This window comes from Pleurodeles waltl, chromosome 8, assembly GCF_031143425.1.
Source record: "Pleurodeles waltl isolate 20211129_DDA chromosome 8, aPleWal1.hap1.20221129, whole genome shotgun sequence".
Taxonomy (NCBI): Eukaryota; Metazoa; Chordata; class Amphibia; order Caudata; family Salamandridae; genus Pleurodeles; species Pleurodeles waltl.
The window spans coordinates 51,052,672-51,075,611 of NC_090447.1; the positions used below are offsets into that span (position 1 = coordinate 51,052,672).

The following is a 22,940-nucleotide window of genomic DNA, read 5'->3' on the forward strand; positions in this document are numbered from 1 at the left end:
ATTTGACCTAATGTCGCTGCGTCACGTGTCTGCAGGATGAAACAAGTGAATTTCTTTTGAGAACAAAACTTTAGCTGCCTCATTCCTGCCTAATTGCCTAAAAAATGCAGCAAGAAAGTATTAGGTTTGCAGTGTACACTACAAACAATTTCAAAACTATTATTGTAGCTGCAAAGCAATTTCTCAGTAGTGACTCACTAAAACCAGTCACCATCAAGACTAAAGACAACAACACTAGAAGGATTGTATTGGTTTTATTACAATTTTCTTTTTGCTAAACAGTTTGAATACATTGAAATGTGAGGTTAGAAAAGACAACAAAGAATGCAACAAAGAAATAGAAAAAGAAAGCCAAAAAACAAGGACACCAACAGTTCTGACACTACAGTTGTGGTTGTGATACTTCCTTGAAGTTCCTATTTTGAACGTCTGTGGCAGGGGCAAAGTGGCAAAGTACAAATGCTTCGGCACTTACTGGCCAACCCTTGAGCAACAAAGGCTAACATAGCCAACGATACTGTCACAATATACTCTGTGTTGTCCACGGGCACACAACATGGCGTTTGCTCTTCTTTCCTTTGAAACTGGCCTCAGTCGAAGAAGGGGGCGGAAGTTGTAAATAAAGCAGACATCCTGAAAGGGACATTTGCCATCAAACTGATAAAGTTATTATAACTTCACAAGGATTAGTTAGTTAACTGAAACGCCTTAAAACGAAACAGTTGTACACACAGCAACGGGGTATGACAGACTGTTGGGGAAAGAAATATAAATACCTCTGGCTTTGAAAAAAATAATTATTTTAAACATTTCTATTACACAAAGTATCACTTGTTTGGCAGGAGTACTTTCAAAGAATGGTGGGGAAAAACTACTTTGAGGAACCTAAACAGTGCAACACACCCCGAAAAAACACTACTGATTGTAAGCGGTGGTCCGGGTAGCTTTTAAGTGAGCAGTTACTCTGATAAAACCGTCCACACTCTAGAACATCAACAGAGCTTACAAAACTTCACTTTGTTTTTGTCTGGATGGGTGTGCATCTGGGCAGGAAGTGATACGAAGAAGAGAACGGCGAGCATCACAGTCTGGTTTCAAATGGTGGTCTGAATATTAGGAGCAGTTTATGTTTAACTGAAAAACTGGAATCTGCAAGTGCTCCAGTCACCACCTCAAAGTTGAGGGAGATGTCTTGCAATGCACTATAATGTTAATGGTGTAGCTCTGGTAGCAGCTCTTCCCTGGTGCAAAGATTGATGGGGACGTTTTTGTTCTTTACGTTGGCTTCTCATCAACTGAAGCAAGAAATGATGTTACACAGACGTGCACCTTTACGTTGATCCACCAAGCCACATCTAAACTGAGTGCTGCTAACAACTACAGGGTGCATCTACACCATACATTTTATGACACCGTGTTCTCAGTTCCTACTCAAGCTTCGGTCACTAGCTTTACACATACAGATGCTTTGTCCTGATGATGCACTTATATTCATGACATGAATGGCTGGTGGGATTCCTAGTGAACTGAGAAAAAACACCTCCTTATAAAATTGACAATTGTAATGCTTACAACAGCACTGAGAGTATCACCCAGGAGATCCGATGCTCAGGCTACACAAGGATAAAAGCAACTGCATTGCGGAATACACACAGGCCACACGCTGACAGAGTTTCTGCAAGACTCCCATAAGTGGTCCAAATAAACACCTTGTTCCCGGTGATGCTGACTTTAGCATTACTTAGTGTTGTGACAGTTGTACCCACCCTTTCTTGACGGCCTGCCAAATGCCACTGACATGAAAGCATTGCAAGCTTGGTTTGTAAATTTCTTTTGTTCTGCTTTCTATAACAAAATCAATAGCATCTGGCTGTCAAAAACACAGTATCTTGATTCCTTTTATATTCATTTCCTTATCGTAATTTGCAAGAAAATCCCAAATGTAGGTTTCATGTTACATGGTATAGGAATGTTTTGTAGTGTTATACTTTCAGGGAGGCTGCCAGATGCACTGATATCCTAAAAAGTGTAGACCTCTAATCCAACTAATGTTGACACAATTGCATTGCGCATACATATGATTGTCATGATCTGTATTTAAAAAGAACCTCCACACGCTATGTTTATAGGTCTTGAGGAAGAGAGGTTCTGGGTCACCCGTGGGATTTTTACAGTTTGCCACTTTCACCCAGCTGTCTTTTTTTTCTTCTCTTAGAAAAAGCTAATGAAGGAATTTTAAAAAATTCAGATAGGTTACATGTGTTCTACAAGATAACTATGTCAGTGGATCCCCACTGCTACAGATAGATGAAAAAAAAAACGAGTAAATGCAGGAGGCGCTTTCCTATTCCCGAATTTTCATTCAGGGTGCTCTGCTGTTTGGCCATCTGTGATATCTGCTTTATTAAAGACTGGGAAGCTTTTCCATAATCCCACCCACTACTGTCATTTGCATAAATTCTCAGAAGCCTAAGAAAATGTAACCACTTTTTGCAAGTGGTACAGTGACAGATTTAACTGTGAGAGGTCAGGGATGAGGAGAGATTTTCCCCTTAGGCAGAAGATCTAAATCTGTTGTGGGTGACATTTTTAACTGCACAAGGTACTTCTCTCTGCTGGATAGCCAGTTTTACAAACCGCCACAGGACAGCACCCACAGCTTGCAGAGCTGCCTCAAGGGTACATACGGCAGACAAAATGGTCACTGGGCACATGCTACACAATCCAAATACTTTCTAAGAAGTTTGGAAGCTCTTTGAAATACCCAAGGAGATCAATACATTTATAAGTTGAAAGAAAGTTAAAATACAACATGACAGCAACAGGGTTTAAGCTAGTGTGTCACAGGTTTTTTTGAAGTCCAACAAGTTATCACTGCTCATGTTTAGCAACACAGAGAGCTTGCTTCCTGAGCTCGTACAGTTTTGTACTAGCAGGCAGTATAAGTAGGTATGCTTGAAGCTCCGTAACCCGGACAATATATGAAATTACATATACCTGCTGCCAATGAACAGGGTATCAAGTGACCTGAAATCCTGATGCATTTAACCTGCTAAAACAAGTCACTGATTTTACCTTATGTGGGCCCGCTGATGCATCAACAGGCGCTGCTTTAGGGAAAAGCTTTTCCCACAATCAGTACATTTGTAGGGTTCTTCTCCCATGTGACTTCTTTTATGAATCGCAAGTTCACTGCTCTGCTTATACATTTTCCCACACTCCATGCATGTATACAGTTTCTGGCTAGTGTGAAACTTCTGGTGATCGTTCCACTGTGAACTCCATCGAAAGCTTTTCCCACATTCCTTGCAGGTAAAAGGCTTTTCTCCGGTGTGGATACGCTCATGTGCAATAAAGTGCGACCTCCACTGGAAGATCTTCCCACAACCACTGCAGATGAAAGGTGGTCCCTCTACTGCAGGGGTTTTTCCAGGTGAGGGCGCCTTTTTGTACGGATGTTCCCAGCTTACAAGCTCTCTGGGTGCTCCCCTTTCTGTTTCGCTTTTCTGCTGTCGAGTAGGTGGGTTACTGACCTCCCCTTCACACTTCACCGATACTGCTGGTGACATTTGCCTTTCTGTGAACTGCATATTGTCAGTGGTTTTGATTAGAGATCCAGAAATATCTGTACAACCAGATATGGGCTTCACAGTCTCCAGTTTCACAGGGCTTTCCACAAGATGTTTTTCTTCCAATCTGTCATTCAGTTTGTCACCTATTGGATACAGAAAAACACATATTAAAAGTAAGCCTGACGCCGGACACACAAACTATCTGTATTACCTCCTTTAAGAAGAGGACGTTGTTGAAACTCCACCTAATTTACTAACCTGATATTCCAACCTCAGCTATCCCCTAGTTGACAGTTTCAAGCCTTCTGAAAACCTAGAAGCTGTCTCCGTAACACGTACTGGAACAATGCTTCATCCTTAGTTATAGTACGGAAGTCACCTGCCACATATTCTTACATCGACTCAAACATGACACCCACTTCCACGCACAGCATCAGCCTCATGAGATTTGGCTATAAAAGGCACATCATTTATGATACATCAATCTAGACCGTGACTTTTTACTAGTAGTACTCAATTCCAGCAAGGTCAGCAAATGCAGAGGGTAACAAATTGTACAGTACTACAAGTGGGAATAACATTCCCCACTTTCATATGTGTAACAATAGAAAGATAATGATTCATACCTACCATATTTAGCAATTTGTCTGACCAACTCTTTGAATTAGTAAAGCACACTTATGCCAGGATGACACCAAACCCCAACCAGATCCCGCAGGATAGGACCAGAACACTGTCCTTTCAAAAGCCCCAGGCTTTCCTTCTGAACCTACGAGCATCGGTGATAAAGCTATCAACCCATCCACCAACACTGAAGATTACTAATGTATGCAAACATTGTTCCTAACAAAAGTTAAGCCTGCATCACTTAGGATTCTCCAACATCTAACTCAGTGGTTCTTAAAATTTTGACGCCTGCGAGCCCTGCATAATCATTACTGAAATTCAGGGATCCCCAACGATTCATTATTAGATTACCGGGACCCCCCAGTGAGTCATCATAGGAAACCAGGAACCCTGGCCTAAATTTCGATAATTTGAACCTCAAAACAATACACAAAATTACAGAAACAAGCACTCATCAAACAAATAGATAGATGATGAAATATTTTTTAATTCACAAATTAAAAAAAAATAAAATGTTTTTTTATTTAAATAGGAAGGTGGGAGCTTTTCTAAATTCAATTAGGGCTACTCATCGTCCACACTTAATTTTGTTTGATGCACTTTCACTATTCCCATGAATCAATCTGAGCATACCAACTTCATTTTTAGCCTCCAATTTCAAATTTCTTCACATTAACTGATTGTTTTAAAATGTTCAATTTTATATTTTGCTTTTTATTTACATACACTCTAATAATGTTTTAATATTTTATTTTCTAAACAATAGCGGACCCCCTGAGTAGGTGTTGAGGAGCCCCAGGTGTCCGTGTACCAGAGGTTAAGAACCACTGTTCTACCTCTCTTGCAGGATCACTTTTGAAAGCTCGGTCTGAAAAGTAAACACGGATAGTTTTCCCCACCTTCGTGCTACCACAGAAACACGTTTTAACAACCCCTTTTCAAACATCACGGACATCCACTCCATCAACTACTGCATCCTGACGAAGAATAGGGTAAAGGGAAGAGCAAGTGTAGTGGTCCAAATTCAACACTTTTTAATCACTTACCAAGAAGTGCAAGACTCGACCTATGGGCCTGATTTAGATATTGGTGGAGGTTTGTTTTGAGGGAGACACAGTACCCTCAGCGCCCAGATACCCTTAGGGGTGATAGTGCAGTGATTTACAAATGCTATGATTGGTTGATTGATTGACTGGTTTCTCCATCACAACAGTGACGGCTATCCCGCCTGCCGAAATCTAAATCCATTTCATCCAATGCAACCCCCAGCCAATTTCTAAATCAGGCCCTTTGACTCCTTTCAGTGCCTATTACACAAATGTACCACCAGCACATCTCCTCCTTCATAGACATTATTATCTACCCACCACCAAAAAGGAAACTTGATAGTTTACAAGATGACCTCTTCAACCTGACCAACAGCATCCAATCCCTTTCTTGAAAGGGCCTTTGTTATGAATTGCCAGAACATCTGCATTGATGAACTCGCTAACGCATTTGCTTAAGTAATCATAAATGACAATGGACTACCTTGGCCAAACTCAATCGATTCGGAAAGCAGCGACTAACTTGGACACAGCCTTCTGTTCTTGATGGTCCCTTTAATTCAGATCACAAGTTGCAAGCCCCTTGCTTGGTCCTGGTTAGTGCTCTCACAAACAAGCCCAGTTAAAAACCTAAGGGAGAACCTAACATGGCCACCACCTTCATATGAAACAGAAAACGGACATTTACAAACTCAGGATCGAGGAATGTAAATAAACACTACACCACAGCACTCAATCGGTTAGCCATTCTCAAGGCACAAGTAAGAATGGAGACATCTCTTAAACTACTGTATGAAAGAAAGGGGCAGAACCTTTTAATAAAGATTGAAGGCAGAAACTCAATCTCCAGCAGTCAGCACCACCCGTCATATACATTCTAGAGGCTGCAAGTCTGCCTGCCTAATAAATATACAATCTATACAAGAATGACTAACTCAGCGACTCCTTCAAAAGAACTGTTCATATTTTATGATTTTCACCCTACGTCCAAACCTGTACAGCCAAAATCCTGTTTCTTCTTCTGATACTTGTTTTTGCAATCCTACACCCACCCCACCCCCTATTGCACATTTTCATACATCTTCTGGCCCAGACACCACAACAGAGCTTGAGTGCAAGATCTCACTCCACTTCACCTTGGTTCATGAGGCAAATATCACCTTTGTTCTATCATACCAAAATAAGCATCACCATCCACGAACATCTGCGATGAAAAGAATCACTAATGTATGCTTTTGCTCTCGTGCCCTGATCAGTACAATCTCATAACACCTCGCTATCTTTGCGTGGTGTCTCACAAACCCCAACCTGCTTTCATTATGCCAAACAAACATATTCACATTCAGAAATCCATTCCAGCTACTACCCCATCCTAGGCGTTCCCTTCACTGCAAAGGCATCAGAAACAGTGGTGACCAAACAACTGCCCAACCACCACAACTGAAAACTAACCACTGATTCATTGATCTTCAGCGGGTGTTATGTTCCTTAACGGGGAAGGGAAAGAGTGCTACTAATCATCGAAGGGAAAAACCTTGTGACCTCTGATCAGGGACTTGCCTGTGCTCTCATTTTTCTGAATCTCTCAGTGGCTTTTGATATCGTCACCCACAAAGTGCTGCTGAAAACCTTATTAAGACATGCAGGTGTCACTGGAACTACAGTGATCAAGTCAAGCGTGGCACCCATCATTGCGAAATTACTACCATCAACTATGGGGGTCCACGCAGTTCAACTATTTAACACATTTTCTTCTAAACTGATATGATCTTGTTAACCTGCATCTTCAATACTCTGCACATGTGGACCATATATATGTAGCTATCACCAGTCAGCCTTCAATATAATGGCTGAGTAACAGCTTAATACACATCATTGTGTAATGCATAATGGCAGAACATTTTATCAAATTATTAAATGCTTTGGTTTTGGGATGGAAAACTTATTGATGGGGTTAACAGAAGAATATTAATTTTCAGCCCTTTCTTCTTTGGGAAAGGTCCAACAGTGATTTGCAAAGGGTTATTAGGTGAGAAGCAGATATTGTGTCTCTAAATACTGTTAAAAAATAATTGTGAGGAGTTCCTTTACTCAGTGCTAGTATACTACGGATATTAATTCCACAAAGCCTCGCTCACACCTGATCCAGTGGTAGTTCAGTCTGCCAGATTTCAGTCCGCTCAATGGACTCTTAATTTAGCCACGAGGAAGGGAGCGAACTGACTGGTTACAGGTGGAGGGAGCATCAAACCCACACCAACTTCGACCGGCCCTGCTCTCAGTCCTCTTGCTTTCACAATCACGCTTGAGACGGAGTATTCCCTCCGCCGAGATCTAAATCAAGTCCTTTATCACACCCACAAATTATCAGATGCAATAAAGTCCGACCCTTAGAGATACATTTCCTGCCGGAATTGAACTTGTGGACAAAGCCCTCTAATTACTGGGGCATGTGGATTTTGATGGGGTAAGCACCAAAATCTGCATGTTATCCCCCTTTACTTGGGGAAAAAACCTATAATATGGGCTATTTACCACACCGGATAAATAACGATCCCCCACAGGAATTTTAGTAGATGCAATGAACATCACACCGAACATCAGTCCACTATAGTGAGGGAATTAGCTTGCGGGGCTCATAAAGTGCCAGAATCTTTACCTGTTAATGACACTGTATCCAAATGTTTCTTCGGTGGCAATGGGTTCTCGCGGTGGAAGGTAACAAACGTTCCTGAGGAGACCTGCACGAGAGAAAAACAAATGAACAATTCTGATTCAAAACCTATAGAACACGTTATGAATGTTGGTGAAATCAGTTCTAAAGAAATAACAAACAGAAAAGAGGATGGAATGGGCAGGCATATTGTTTACAATAACAGCAAGCTCACAACTGATAACTTGTGGTGGTGGGCTGTCCTCACAGATGTCTCCACCTGGGGCTGATCTTGGGACTGGTGGCTAAATGCAACAATGCAGAGATGGTGATGCACTTGCATCCTTCTCCTGTTCCAAAAGTCCTTACTAAATACTTGGCATCGAGGCCATACACTGTGAGAATAAGAATAATAGATATAAATTGACACTTCCATTGCCATGTGCTGGAAGACAAGTCTGTGAATAACAGCCTACTGGGAGAATATCATCGAGACATACGAATGAGATTTCAGGTAACATTTCCTACTGGGTTCATTGGGCACATATTATGTAGTATGTTACTCAACTCAAAAACTACCAGACCTTCAATCTCCCATATGGTAAGTCCACTGTCACTGGAGAATTACCAATGTAGGTGGCCTAGTGCTTTAAGAAAGAAAGAGAATATATCTTGAAAGCTCAGCCTAATCTTGAGTTTTACCCCTAGAACATCTCTTCTTTACATCTGTTTTTATTTTTTCCACCCATCAGAAAAGGAATATGCTGGTCTCTATCAGGGAATTATTTGCAGTCTGAATATAACTTTGTTAGGCAAGGCTCTGGTAGCTTATCAACTTTAGCAAGAACATCTACAGCTGGCCTTTTTTTCACATAAGGTTCATGTGAGCCCTTGTTCCTATTCCTGCCTGTGAAAACATTTTTTTGGTAAGGGATTTCCTGAAATAGTATTTTTTACGCTGCTGAAAACTGAACTGAAGACTCTTCAAAGAGATTTTCTTCTTGGAGATTCAACCCGTTCATGGAAATTTCTTTCCTCCAGATACTGCCTTCATAGTCAAACATTCAGGGAGGCAGCAGAAGTAAGACTCTAGGGCTGCCTCCAAAGATTTTTTTAGTCTAATTTTCAGATGTGCTATGTGATGTCACCTACAGACAAATCCAGGCTCTGGCCTGAAGTGCTCACAGGGTATAACTGTAGTCAGCTGACCGATGTACCCAATTAGTACCAACTACTCCTTGTTGCTGAGGACTCACATTAAAGTTGATTAGCCACTTCGAAGCAATCCTCTGCATTCTCACCTCTGTGTTTCAGAACAAAACTGTGCGTAGGTGCAAGGGCTCTCGTTGCAAAGTACTGTAAGGTACAACTTGAACCGGTTCACTGGTTGTGTGGTCCCCTGTCCAGACGCAAGTTTTGATAACATTCATTTTGATACCGTTTGTTGGACTAGCTGTGTAAGTTATGAAGGCCACAAAGTCAACAATGAAGGCTGATAAAACTATGTGAATGTCACTGTTTTATTAGTTTAGTTTATTGTAAAACTCTGCATGCATTTTGTAGCCGTATCAGAATGCTTTGGAGGAATACACGAGGCAAAGAAATTCTGTTTACTCTATATGAAGGTCTTAAGAAGCCATATGACTTTGTTCCAGATTTTCCAGGAGTGTCAAGTGATGTCACTTCAAATTGACCACTGAAGGAATAAAGTAGGACCTGGGGTACTCTCAGACTCAGGTGAAATCCGTTCCGACATTACAAAGATTACATCGACAGTGCAGGATTTACACGAGTGATATCCACCTAGTCTGGTGCTGCCTTATGATAACTGGTTATCCTATAGATAAAAATGGCTATGGATTGGGTGAACTTTATTGCTTTTCTAGAATAATGGCAAATTAATCCATGGCTCTGCCTTCTGCTAAGGATTTGTACTGTGAGAAGTATGGATTACTAAAAGGTAAAGACGTTTGGTTAATGTGCAATCAAGTACATCATTGTAAAGGGCATACAACCAACTGGGCTATCAGGGTGTATGCCATTTAAACTAATTTTCAAGTTGGAGAAACCCAGTCTGACGAACCAAGAGTTACCATTCAGCTACCTTACAAAATTCCAAGTTGGCTAATGTTAATTTTGAGGAACAAAATGATGGAGAAGAAAATGAAAAAAACGCAATGAACTTGGTAATGAATCCTAGGTCTGGAAGAAATACCAAGTATCCTGCTCAGTTCTTATTTTAGTTGGTTTATGTCTAAGTGAGAATTAGTTTATTCCTATGCTCTTGTGAGCTATATTTCGTTTGCAGGCATAAATGACTTTGTAAGAACGCTGGTCAGGAGCATATATTTTCCTCCTCATGATATATTCAGTTCTAAATAAGTTAAAGTTTTTTTTTTTTAAACCACGTGACATTCTTATTATATTGTGGGATTTTAATTCTCAGATTACAACCTACTTATGCAATAATTGTATTTTTTTTATTTGGATGCAGACTGGGATTTAAATCCCCTACTTTTGCCAAATAGGTGTACTGATAAGTGTGCAGCAAATTTGCTGGTTTGGGCCTTGAAGTTCAATATGGCCCTGATTAAGGGTCGATTTGAAGAAAATCATGTTGGGGATTTTGTCTAGAATAAAAAAGATCTCACTTCATTAATCAATTACATATTCACTTGCTATGTAGGAATTAATATTGTAACTCTTTTTAGTTTAAGGTAATTTGCTCTTAGAGATCATTCTCAATTAGTCTTATTTATGCAAAAAGCCTTTTATTGTTCTTTTGCGCCTACAGTTCCATTCGTATAGCTGCTGTTCTAATCACTTATACACTTGGAGTGGGGATCATAAGGATGACGTTGGAGATAGGTTCCCTCTTACCATTACTAATCTGATAAATCAAATACGGTAAATATTGATTCCTTCTCTAACATGATGGCTTCAGTAGATGACCTTTTTCCTACCATCAGAGCTTCAATAGTTCAATTCCTGAATAACTATTGTAGTAAAAAAGTGCTTAACAGGACAGCCACTTCTTAGCAAGAGAAACGAGATAAAGGACAACCTAGGAGAAGACGGTACCATTCTTTAGAAGTCTTTTTAACAAAATATGCCACACAAGAAGCCACCTGTTATTCAAATTTTGATATTTTGTACTGGGAATCAAATATTTTGAACACATTAACTGTACTTCATCACTGACTACTGAAGAAATTACAAGTGAAATCACTTCTAACGTGAATAATTCTTGGGCCCAGGACCCAGTGGTATACTAGCCATTTTTTCAAATCTGCCCTACCTATGGGCCAAGTTGTTTAAACCACTTTTTATCTCCTGTATGACATTTAATCACATTCCTGACTCTTGGAAAGGAATGTTATATTGCTTTATTAAAAGGTAAAAGGTATTTCCCTTTGAACTATTGAACATTGCTTTGCTAGATGCCCCTGAGAAAGTGCTTGCTAAAGTTATCCTGAACCAGCTGGAGAATTAGATAACGGAAAGACAGTTGTTTCTATTTGGACAGGTGGGGTTTCATTCTTCTTGTACAACAGTTAGTAATATTACATGCCTGAAATTCCTGTGTGTAAAATATGAAAAGAAGAGTAAAACTGAAATTATGTGTTGCTTATGTAGACTAATTTTAGTTGTGCGTTTCCTTGAGTAAAATGACCAAAACATTGACAAAAGGTAAAGAATTTGAGTACTTTCAAATATTTGCCGCAGGCTTTAATCAGCCTGCGTTCAGATAACTGGTTATGGTATTATTGGGGACAAGTGATTAATTCACATCCTGAATTACTGTTGCAATTGGTTTAAAACAAGGGTGCGTCCTTGCTCCCCTGTTATTCTTGTCCTATATCAGAATTCCCAACTTCTAAAACTATTCCATCCTTTTCCTCGAAATTGGGAAATCATTAGTGTATGCAGATGATCTAGTATTGATTGCCCTCACTCTTGTGGGGCTGCAGCAACAGCTAGAAGCTTTAGCAAAATATTCAAGTCCACACAATATAGCAGTCCAAGAAAATAAAACTTAAGATCATAATAATGGGTGTGCACGGGCTACCAGCTACTCATACATGGCTGATTAATAGCAGCTGCCTTGAAATACTCAAGACTTACACTTATTTAAAGGTAATGATGTTAAGCCATTTTAAAATACATATAGCAAAAGCTACTTCTGTTGGTACACGTTTATTGCAATTTTTTAAAGCCATAGGAAGAGAGATGCTATTGTGATAGGTTTGTGATAGGTTGACCCTCATACAACACAAATGAGGTTCATTGATGCTTTTCTGATATTCAAGGCCTAATCACAGTATTTAAGAGGTCTGAGCTTGCCAATTCCCATGTGTCTCACTTCCATGTATTCAGTGATGAGAGATTCAGAACTCAACATAAAACTTACCTGTGCTCGATATATTCCTTGTTTTACCAGCCGCGACAACCGATCATGGGGGTTTTGCAATGCTCTGTCTTTTCGATGTACTTTGAAGTGTGTTCTGAGCTGATGCCTTCGAGTGAAGCTTTTATCACATTTTGGACAAGTGAATGGCCTCTCTCCAGTATGAACTCGCCGCTGGTGGATGATCAGAGACGCATGGAGTTTGAAGCTTTGGCCGCATTCAGTACAGGTGTACGGCAAGGTCCCTAGTTGCTCAATACTAAGCTTACCAGGAGAGCTCTTCTCCCACTCAGGACACTGTTGAGCGATTCCCTTTGTATGAATCCTCTGGTGTTTTAGAAGTGCACAGCTGTGGTGAAAGCTTTCCCCACATTCATTACATGCATGCTTTCGCTCTCCCGCATGGATTTTTTGATGCATTATAAGACGCTTTTTGGCAATGAAGCTTTTTCCACACTCACATCTGTAGGGCCTCTCTCCAGTGTGGACTCTCTTGTGAATGGAGAGATCACAACTCCGATTGTAGCACTTTCCACAATCCAAACATATGTACGGCTTCTCTCCGGTGTGAGATCTCTGATGCTCAACCCACTGAGAGCTCCAGCGGAATCTTCTCGCACAGATATTGCAAGTGAACGGTTTTTCCCCTGTATGAATCCTCTCGTGGGCAATTAAGTGAGACTTCCATTGGAACCCTTTGCCACAGCCGCTGCAGATAAGTGGCCCCTCCCCTGCATGGAAACGCCGGGGCTTAATAGAAACCTTTTTGGAAACATTTTGACAATAAACTGTGGGTGACTGAATACTTGAACCTGATTTCTCCTCATCAGGGAGCATAACAGCGGCACTGCGTTCATTCTGTTCATTTCCTGCAGGCCCTTCTGGCTGACCTAATACGTTGCGCAGATCCTGGCGTTTTGTGTCTTCCTCGCAACACTGTGGATCCGTGCTGGTTACTCCAAAAGTGACCTCCAGCGGTTCATGTTTGATGGATGTCTTCTTGGGACACTCCTCTTTCACATCTCTCATCATAACTCCCCCATCTGCTGCACAGGGAGAAGAACAGAAACAAGTTTATTTCTGTAGGTTTGAAACACATACCTGATCACAACTATATGGCCAATTCAGTTGCTAGTGAAACGTTACGTTTTCGCTAGAAATAGGATTTCAAGTCACACAAGTCGTATTATTTGCATATGTACTATCAGCTCATGTGCAAACGGCACATAAGCAGATAGTACATATGCACACAAGGGGCCTGACTCACAAAGGTAAACTTACACTTTTGGTCTACATTTAGACCAAAAGTCGTTTGCAACTTTTAGGTATTCACAAAGGTAAGTTAGGCACAGTATCTGTCGTCTGCACTTGGAACGGAATCTCCACACTTGGGGCAGATTCTCCACCCTGAGTGTGGAGATTCCACTCCGGGTGCAGAGAGTACACTCTGGGTGCAAAGAGTACACTCCGGGTGCGGAGTGGAATTTCTGCACTCAGGGCAGACTCTCCGCCCCTAGTGTGGAGATTCCGCCACGAGTGCAGACACAAAGTTACTACTCATAACCTACCTTTGTGAATACCTAAAAGTCATAAACTTAGACTTTTGGTCTAAACATAGACCAAAAGTCTAAGTTTACCTTTGTGAATCAGGTGCACTGTAAAGCCCGGTTAGAATCTTTTCAGTAAAATAGTGCAAACTCCTGATTCTGAATGTGTTTCTTGGTGAGCAAATCACAATTTCACATAGGAGCTTAAAACTATTTGATAGGACAATTCTCAACAGGCTTTTCATGCTAACACCTTGTAGCCAAAAGGAGAAGTAGAGTCTGCCATTAGCTATGGACAGTGCATGCACGGAAGGGAATTTCTCTGTCAAATTGCGCAGGCCAGGCAACAGGTTTACTCCATGGTTTGGGATGGATTAGCATTTACATAGGTCTTTTAAAGACGGCGGGGTGAAAGCATGACAAGGTTGAGGGATTACATAGCATAACTCATAAGGGATGTTACATATATCAGAGGGGTATGATGTAGAGTGTATGAGTAACGTAACACAGTAGTAATGACAGAATGTTCCTCTTGATGTAGAGGAGCTTTAACTTGGTTGTGCCAGAGGTTGCAGAACAAGGTGGGTGTTCATTTTCTTCACGCAGTGTTGGTGGACTGTAAAGAGCAGTGGTTCTTAACCTGTGGTCTGCAAAGCATGGGGCTCTGTGACACCTACTCTGGGGCTCTGTGACACCTACTCTGAGGGTCTGTAATTAACTAATATTAGTGGAATAATAAAGCATACAAACACAAAAAAAACAGAATGCAAAACCATTTAAAAATGTTCTATAGATGTAAGGAACTTGAAACTGGAGACTAAAAAATGAGGTGGTATCCTTAGCTCCATCGGTTGAATAGTGGAAGCAGTGCACGCACAGCAAACAGTTGCACAATTGTTGGTGGCCTCAGCTGAAGCACTAGTATGCAAGAATAACAAGAGATGATGTATTAGGATTAAAACCAACAAAGCAATATGCTAGCCTAGCATGTCACTTTGTCTTTTAGAAATAAACCAAATTTTTGAAAAGTTCCAACCTTCCCAATAAAATGACAGTTTACATTTTTCACATTTTTTTTTCACTTGTGAATTAAAGAGAATCATTCATAATTTGTACATTTGTTTATGGAGTTTTTTTTTTTAGTTTCAAATTGTAAAAATTGGTTAGGCCAGGTTCCCGGCTTCCAATAATGGCTGAGTGGGTGTCCAAAGTCAAAAGGTTTAGAACCCCTGACATAGATGAAATGGAAATCAATTTCAAAAGAGACTGCAAGATACAGTCTTGACAAACAGAACACAAAGTGTTATGTGGCAAGTTCATCTTCATTTGACCAACTGCTTCAAATGTTAAATACCACTAACTAGCACCTCATTCACCACACAGAAAGAAACAGAAAATGCTGGCTAACGATTTGAATGTATTGCAAATGTCCTTACCTTTTGTTTCAAAATGTTCAGCATTTTCTGGCATTTCATTCATACAGCGCTCACTCGGTGATTCCTCAAAATGTCTTTCTTCTTCTTTAGGTAGAAGATTTGCAATACTAGGCTTAGCTATCTGCAAAAGAAGGCATGATAGCTTGTGATGTTGGACATACAACACTAAAGAGTTTTTAAAGTGATCACTGAAGCTGCTGTTCTCAGTTTCTGTATAAATATCAGCCCAGGCTGTATCAACCTACATGTTATTTCACGACTAAACATCTGTCAACCGTGCACCAACCTACTAAAATCATTTTTGTCTGCCACTGAGGTACCTGTACAATGGGATTAGTGGATGGGATGATGGGTAATGAAACTTCTGCTGTTGTGTTGTCACAGGCGATGCACTAATGTAAATTGATATACAGTACTAGGTCATGAATAATCAGACATTTGCTTTTCCATTTTTAAATTCTGGCCATTATCACGAGAAAACTATGATTGATGTCCGCATAAATATTCCAATCCAGGAAAGTTCATGAATCTAGGAGCTATGCAGACTTTCAAGCAAACAAAACAAATTTTAACATCGACCACTGCATTCAAAAATAGAACTGGACACAAAGGGAAACAAGATTTAACTATGAATTCCATACAGAAGTGAAAACCCTAAGGAGGTCACTGGGAAAGCAGTAGACTCAAATCATGCTTCCAGGAGTTACACTGGAAAGAACAGTTTGACCAAATAGAAAATATACTCTGGATGAGGTTTTCAGAGGCTAATTTGTGCAACGGCACAAGACGAAGCTCAAGTGCCTGCTCTATTCATGTATTTGATTATGACTTGTGTAATATAAAACAGAAGCTACGGTTATTACCTTTGGAATAATTTCACGAAGAGGAAACCACTGAATGTCACAATATAGGAGAAGAGTGTGCAGTTTTCTGGGCTTGCAACAGTTTGAACTTGGATTCCTTTAGCAAAACTACTTTACTGAAGGTCTCTTCAGCCCACGACCCATGGTTTGAAAAATACGAGGAGGATAAGCTCTTGATTCATATGGAAGTCAGACAGAAACCACTAAATATAAAGAAGGATAAGAGCATGGGATAACTATGTTTCTGTACAGACAGTGTGTACTTCTAGAGCTGAAGGTGTGGAAGGGTTTGTGGAGGAATAGAGCTATGGAATCAACATGAAAATATTACTCACCTCTGAGCCTTATTGCAACCTACCTCTGGTGATGTTTGGGGTTGCAGGGCTCAGTGCTGAGGTCGCCAGTGACTGGAGTAGCGAAGGGTCTGGTGATGGGTTTGGCTGCACCACAGGATCCCAGTGGTGAGGTCCGCTCCCTCAGCAGACACTGAGGGATCTCCAGCTACTCGAGAAGATGTCACCCAGCAAGGAGAGGGAACGTGCCATTTGAGGTCTTGTCCCTACTCTGGAGGGATAGGACTCTGCCAGAGGGTGCTATGGAGGGCACGAGAGTTGCTCCCTAGACCACATATAACACAATCTGAAGAGAGGGCACTGAGGAGGTGGTCACCAAAGCCTGTTGCTGTCAGAAAGTGTAGTTTAGAGGCAGGACGGGCTTGACCTAAGGAGTGCCCTGGAAGAATGTGAACTGCGGGAAGCATCCCACGAGGACCCTTTAGAATCAGAATACAACAAAGAAAACCTGAAGTGAGTGGGGGACTACATGAATCTAGTCTGCAATGCTACTGACCAGAGAGAAGCTACACCGGGATGAAAACAGATGTAATGTCATCCACTGGATAGTTGTTTGCATTGTCAGATCTGGATTGATCTGTGGTACTCGTGCATTGATGTGCGTCATCCAGGTGCCCTAGGATAATGCCATGAGTAATGATTAATCTGGTCTGCCTTTCTACCCTGAGGTATCTACCCTGTTGACCCTAAAAACTGCTTGCTGTCTCAAACAGACTCAAATACTAGTGGAATGCCCTGATCTCTGCCTGCTGAGGAGCCTCTATCTCTGAGGCCTGTAGAAGGGCAATAGTCAGGCCATGATTGGATATTTCACTGATCTACTACTGGGCTTAGTCTGTGATTTTATCAGACCCTTCATGCTCTTCATGCCTTCGAAGAGGCAGAGTCCAAGTGCTAATTTAGTGCTAATTGTCCCCTGTCTCTATCTGGAACAGCTTAGAATCTTCCCACACAATGGTGATTACTTCACACTTTGAAATGGCCTTACTAAATAGGACCTCCTCTTGCTGAAGATATTCAAAAGGGAGCGCCAGATGTACATCAAAGCTACCCCGAGTCTTCGGCAACTAAAAACAAGGCGCATTTCAGAAGCTGCGAGTGCTTGGAGTACACTAGTTTTCTAAGCTGTGCTATAGAGTTAACGTGCTAAGGCTGTGATGTATTTATAATATGACAACCTATGATTTACAGAAAGCTAAGAGCCAGAAGGAATTATTTGCCAATACGTTCACAACATTTGTAATTACTTCTGTAATGTTGACAAGCATCCATTAGCATAGAGAACATATCAAAAAGACCATGCAGATGCAGTGTAATAGCCAGCTGTGCACATATAAAAAGGCTCATATGGAAAATTACTATAGGCCCAGCTGGACTCTCATGCACAGGATGAAGCCATGAAAATTACTTCAGAGAGAAAAAGTAAAAGAGGTTCAGCAGAGCTCTTGCAGGAAAGAGTTTTTAAAATGAAAGGTTGAGGAGGCAGCCTAAATACATGGAGCATCTCCATCTGCAGAATGTGAACTTGTAGGTGGGTCAGGTCCAATATTGTGGTGAGTCAGAATCCTGGAATCCTATGGAGATGGCTTGTGAGAACTGTGTTCGGGATCTGTTGTACAAGACAAAGAGGGTCCTGCCACTAAGAAGCACAGATTCTTCTGCTGAGGCCATTGGGTAGTGTCGACAACAGCATTTTGAACAGGAGACCAGAAGAATGTGTGCTTCAGATATTCGAATCCATGGGAGTCAATTACAGCCAAATAGTTCATCCAGTGCCATTGGCTTGGTTGTAGCATTGTCAAGTGACTGATTTAAAAAGATAACTCAATACTAGTTCTGTGAATGGGTACCGTAGAAGCATCATGGGGCTCTTTGCCTTAGGTTCCTTCTCCTTTCTGTACTTATGCTCATCCTGAGCAAAGTTAGGGTAAGGCTCAGATTGGGCTAAAGGTGATAACAGAGAACCCTCAAGGATCTTCGGTTCATTCACACGCACTGCTTCTCTTCTCTTTAAATATGCATAGGCTTGGCAGAAGTTGAACATGCCTTTCTAAAGGACAGGACTCATAACCACTTTTTCAGTAGGTATTTCTAGTCACTGCTGCCACGGGGAGGGTGGGGCAATCGTATGGATGACAATATTCCAATAAAGCTCTACCTGCTTTGCTCCTCTTTGATTGTACTGTCTGCTTCTGTTGCCATTTCCCCAACCAGTAACCTCGGCTAGTGCCCCAGCACTTTCAATCCCTGCAGCACAAAACATCCTGGCCAACGGCTGGTTTAAAAGTAACATTGAGAAGGCAGAGCCACCCCTGTTGACTTATCATTTTAATGCAAACACTTAGCCAATATATTAAGTATTCAGATGCCATGATGATGTACTTCAATAACATTCTGAGCAGTAGTCTGCCTCATTTTTATACTTACAGATACTGACTATTTTACAGAAAAACGATCCATTAAAATGGGATCTGTTACCATAAAGACGCTCAACACACCTGAAGACCTTGGTAGTCTCAAAAACCCTCCAATAATTTAAGAAAAACACTCTTAACTGTCCCTTCTCAAGGGAAGCTCTAAGGAAACGGACCTTTCTACTCATACAAATGAGACCTGTTTCCTCCATGTCAAAAAAACATTATAATCGACGCTCCATCAAAATACTTGAAACCATCTATTCCAAACATGTTGATTGAGCAGAGACAGGTAGAATAGTCCTTCATACTTTCACTATAAGTTGTAAACACTCTTTACTATCTGACTCCACCTAGTTATGTAGTCATCTCATACTTCCATTATAAGTATTAAATACTCCTCAGTATGTGACTGTACCTCATTAAATACTCATCTAATACGTCCCTTGATCTGTTCAATTTGTATATTAAGTCAGCACACTTCAGAACATAATAAATAAATACAATTACTTTAATTCAAATGTGATTTACCTCTGATGTGTGAGTCCTCATGTGCCCGATAAGCTGCGATCTGCCTCTGAAGTATTTCCCACACTTGGAGCAAGGGTACGGGCGCTCGCCTCTGTGCATTTTGTAATGCGCTCTTAGCTGATGGCGTCGAATGAAGCTCCTCTCACATTTAGTACAGATGTATGGTCGCTCCCCGGTGTGAACCTTCCGCTGATGGATAACCAAAGAGTCAAGAAGTTTAAACCTTTTTCCACAGTCAGTGCATGCATATGGCTTTTCTCTTGCTAGAGTCTGCAGGTCTTCCACACATTGAGCACTGACAGATATCTGTTCGGTGTCAAGAGGCTGAGACTTGATCCCTTGTGAGTGAGTTCGCTGGTGCCGCTGTAAAGCATAACTATGATGAAACGTTTCCCCACACTCTGCACACAAATGTGTCTGTTCTCCGGTGTGGGACCTCTCATGGTCTATCCACTGTGAGCTCCATCTGAATCTTTTCCCACATTCGCCACAGGTGAAAGGCTTTTCTCCCGTGTGAATCCGTTCGTGTGCTATAAAGTGTGACCGCCACCTGAAACTTTTCCCGCAGCCGCTGCAGTTAAATGGTCCCACACCTGTGTAGGCTCTTCTTTGACTTTTCTGACTGCGCTCAAAAAAATCGTTTTCCTCACACACTGGTTTTTTATCTTGTGATTCTACTTGTACTACTTCTGAAGAATTCACTGGCTCATTGACAATGGGACTTTCGATTTCTTTTGTTTTCGCTGATCTTGTAGTGTATTCAAGCTGTTCTTCATTCTGAAGAGAATTACTGTTGTCTGCTTTCTCCCTGTCTTTGGAAAGGTGCACTTCATCAGGTGCCCGAATTTCAGAATTAACAAGTTGTACCTTATCAAGAAAACCTCTTTCATAACCCAATGGTGCACAAAGTCTCTCCACTGCCAACAATCTCTCTGTTCCTTTTTGGGCAGCTTGATTAGTGAAGCTTAGTACGCAGCCTGAGATATTCTCTTTCCTGTCAAGTTGAATCTGCTCAGAGTTAAACAAATGAATCTTATGCTGTTGTCTGGCCTCGGTGTTCACTACACCTCCATTTGTTGACTCTTCTGGGATTTCACAAGGCTCCACTTTCATGGAATATACCCCAGAATGTTCGTTTGCCTCTGGCATGTTCATCATATCTTCATCTCCTTTAGAAAGATGAAAATAACACTTTTACTTGTTGTGTTTTTTTGTTAATCCATAACAACGAATATGTGACAGAACAACTAGGTCTAAACCACTACTTGCCTGAACCACTACTGCTAAACAACTAAAAAGTCTCTACAACTAAGTACTGAAAAACTACTGTCTAAACAACAATTGTGCCTGAATAACAATTGCCTGAACAACTAATTTTAATATATATTCTAAAAAACTAATAAACCATAAAAACCAAAAAGAAAACCTTACCTTAAAATTAGTTGTTCAGGCAATTGTTATTCAGGCACAATTGTTGTTTAGACAGTAGTTGTTCAGTACTTAGTTGTAGAAACTTTTTAGTTGTTTAGCAGTAGTGGTTCAGGCAAGTAGTGGGTTAGACCTAGTTGTTCAGGATGTTTCCCCATAACAACGTTCAACGATCCACAGGCCCAGTCTAATCTAGCATATTTTAAATGCATCTACACCAATAAACTAAGTTGAGAAAATGTGCAAAGGTGAAAGTGAACAAGTTACTCCTAACAATAGCTCTTTGCTGTAGGTCTATTCTATGAAATCAGAAGCATGATAGAGTATTAGTTTGCTGACCACCCGCAGAACATTTTGAAAGCATATTCAGTCTATTTACACCTTTCATGAATAATTCACAATCATTACCAGTGAGAATTATACGTTTTTTTACTTTCACAATAAAGATTTGGCTGCTGAAAACAGCTAAGATATACATGAGAAAGTGTGTGGCAAATTTGGAATTATTGAGGGAACTGCACCCAGAATTATCAATGCCCAAATAATTCTTCATTTCTTAGAAGACCCTTAGGCGCCAACTCATAAGGGGCTGGATTTTCCCCACCCCTGGGGTTACAGGTCGTCAAGGAATGAATAACTCAGGGGGGCGGGGAAAATCCAGACCATTTTCTGGGACACTCGCAGTAAGGCCCTAACTGTTCTGGGGTGTTTAATTTTAATCCGATTTTTTAAAACACTCATCTTTTTTAAACTATGCCAGTTTAAGATTTGGAACCACTTGATATGGCTTTTCAACACAACAATGGAGTTACTGCTTCAGGTGCAGAAGAGTGAATGTTAAATTTAAAGGCTTTTCTGAAGAGCCAAATGAAATGAGCCATAAGTCCAAGCCCATGACTTATGAAAAGTGATGGTGTCAATATTATGCTTGTGGTCATGGCCAGACCTTAGATGTCAGATGATGTAAGTCTAAGTACTCTGCTTCAGACACTCACATTCAAAACATTCAAGTAGCTTAGAGCACCTCTTCCGCCCTTACTTAAAAGGGAATGTGACCTGGAGATGAGTTTAGGCTCTTTGGAGTGGACTAGGAAATGGAGCGCCAAATGGAAGGTGTCCCCACCATGGAGTCGAAACCAAGGCCCTAACAGAGTGTGGACGACCCTGCAAAATGAGAGAAGGGCGGCTCAACTGCAATAGCATGCTTGGGGGCAGCAGTTGGGCCTTGGAGGTAAGTACAAATTGAGAAGGGGAAAGAAACTGTAGTTTACCAATATAGAGGGAAACTGGAGAGATTGAAAGGAGCTATTGGTGATCGGAAGCAGGCATCCCAAAGCACAGGGGCCTGATCAGGCACAGATGTAGTGCCCAGTCGGTCACAGATAACAAGAGCTCCCTTGTCCTGAATTAGTAGCCTTGAAGCCAACAAAGAAAGTGTGAGGACCGCAACAGTGGAATATTGGAGAATGGCCTGGTGAGGAAATAAGTAGGCAGTGGTCAAACAGGAGGCTAAACCAGGAGGAAGCCCCACCTCAGATGACCGGAGATTGTGACCCATAAAGGGGAGACTACTAGGTCCCAGTGTAGTCTACAATTAATGCAGTAAAGAATTAAGTTCAGGGTGTGTGCTGACCTGTGAATAGTGCCCAAGTGGAGGCCAGCCCCAGTAAGATAGGCTCCTAGCAAGGGGCCGGTGGTACAGGCAAATAATATTTTGGCTTGGACAGGGACAGTGGAAACTACACAAAGCTCTCAAAGTTGGTAGTGTGAATATTGAGACATTAGGTCGACCTCTCTGCTGGCAGTTCACAATGTCAAGCTCTGGACCAGTCAAAAGGCTGCAGTGCGAGTGTTTAAAAATAGAGTCTAGCGCAAGGATATGGTAGATGGGTCAGTAAACAGAGGCCGAGCACACTAACAAGGTTGGAGAACTCAAGTATGAAGTAGTGGTGTATTTCTTACCCAGAGATTTCCCACCCCTCCAAGGAATAGATAGATGGGTGTGTGCTACACATCCTGACAAGTGAGCTTTAGAGAGCAAGCCATTCAAAGACACCTACAG

At 41.2% G+C, this 22,940-nt stretch overlaps 1 protein-coding gene across 5 annotated transcripts in view; it reads right to left on the bottom strand.

Moving 5' to 3' along the window:
- Positions 1-238: 238 nt before the first annotated feature.
- Positions 239-22,940, bottom strand: part of LOC138249699 (uncharacterized) — a 200,731-nt gene continuing 178,029 nt past the window's right edge. For 3 of the 5 annotated variants that reach the window (XM_069203687.1, XM_069203684.1, XM_069203685.1), the window contains exons 13-17: positions 19,451-20,619; positions 15,290-15,410; positions 12,310-13,352; positions 7,905-7,986; positions 239-3,715 (exon numbers count right to left, since the gene is read on the bottom strand). In XM_069203687.1, coding sequence (XP_069059788.1) covers positions 3,072-3,715; positions 7,905-7,986; positions 12,310-13,352; positions 15,290-15,410; positions 19,451-20,619 — 3,059 coding nt within the window. In that variant the 3' untranslated portion in view covers positions 239-3,071. The remainder of the gene's footprint in view (positions 3,716-7,904; positions 7,987-12,309; positions 13,353-15,289; positions 15,411-19,450; positions 20,620-22,940) is intronic. The other 2 variants (XM_069203686.1, XM_069203688.1) reach the window with 2 other exon arrangements.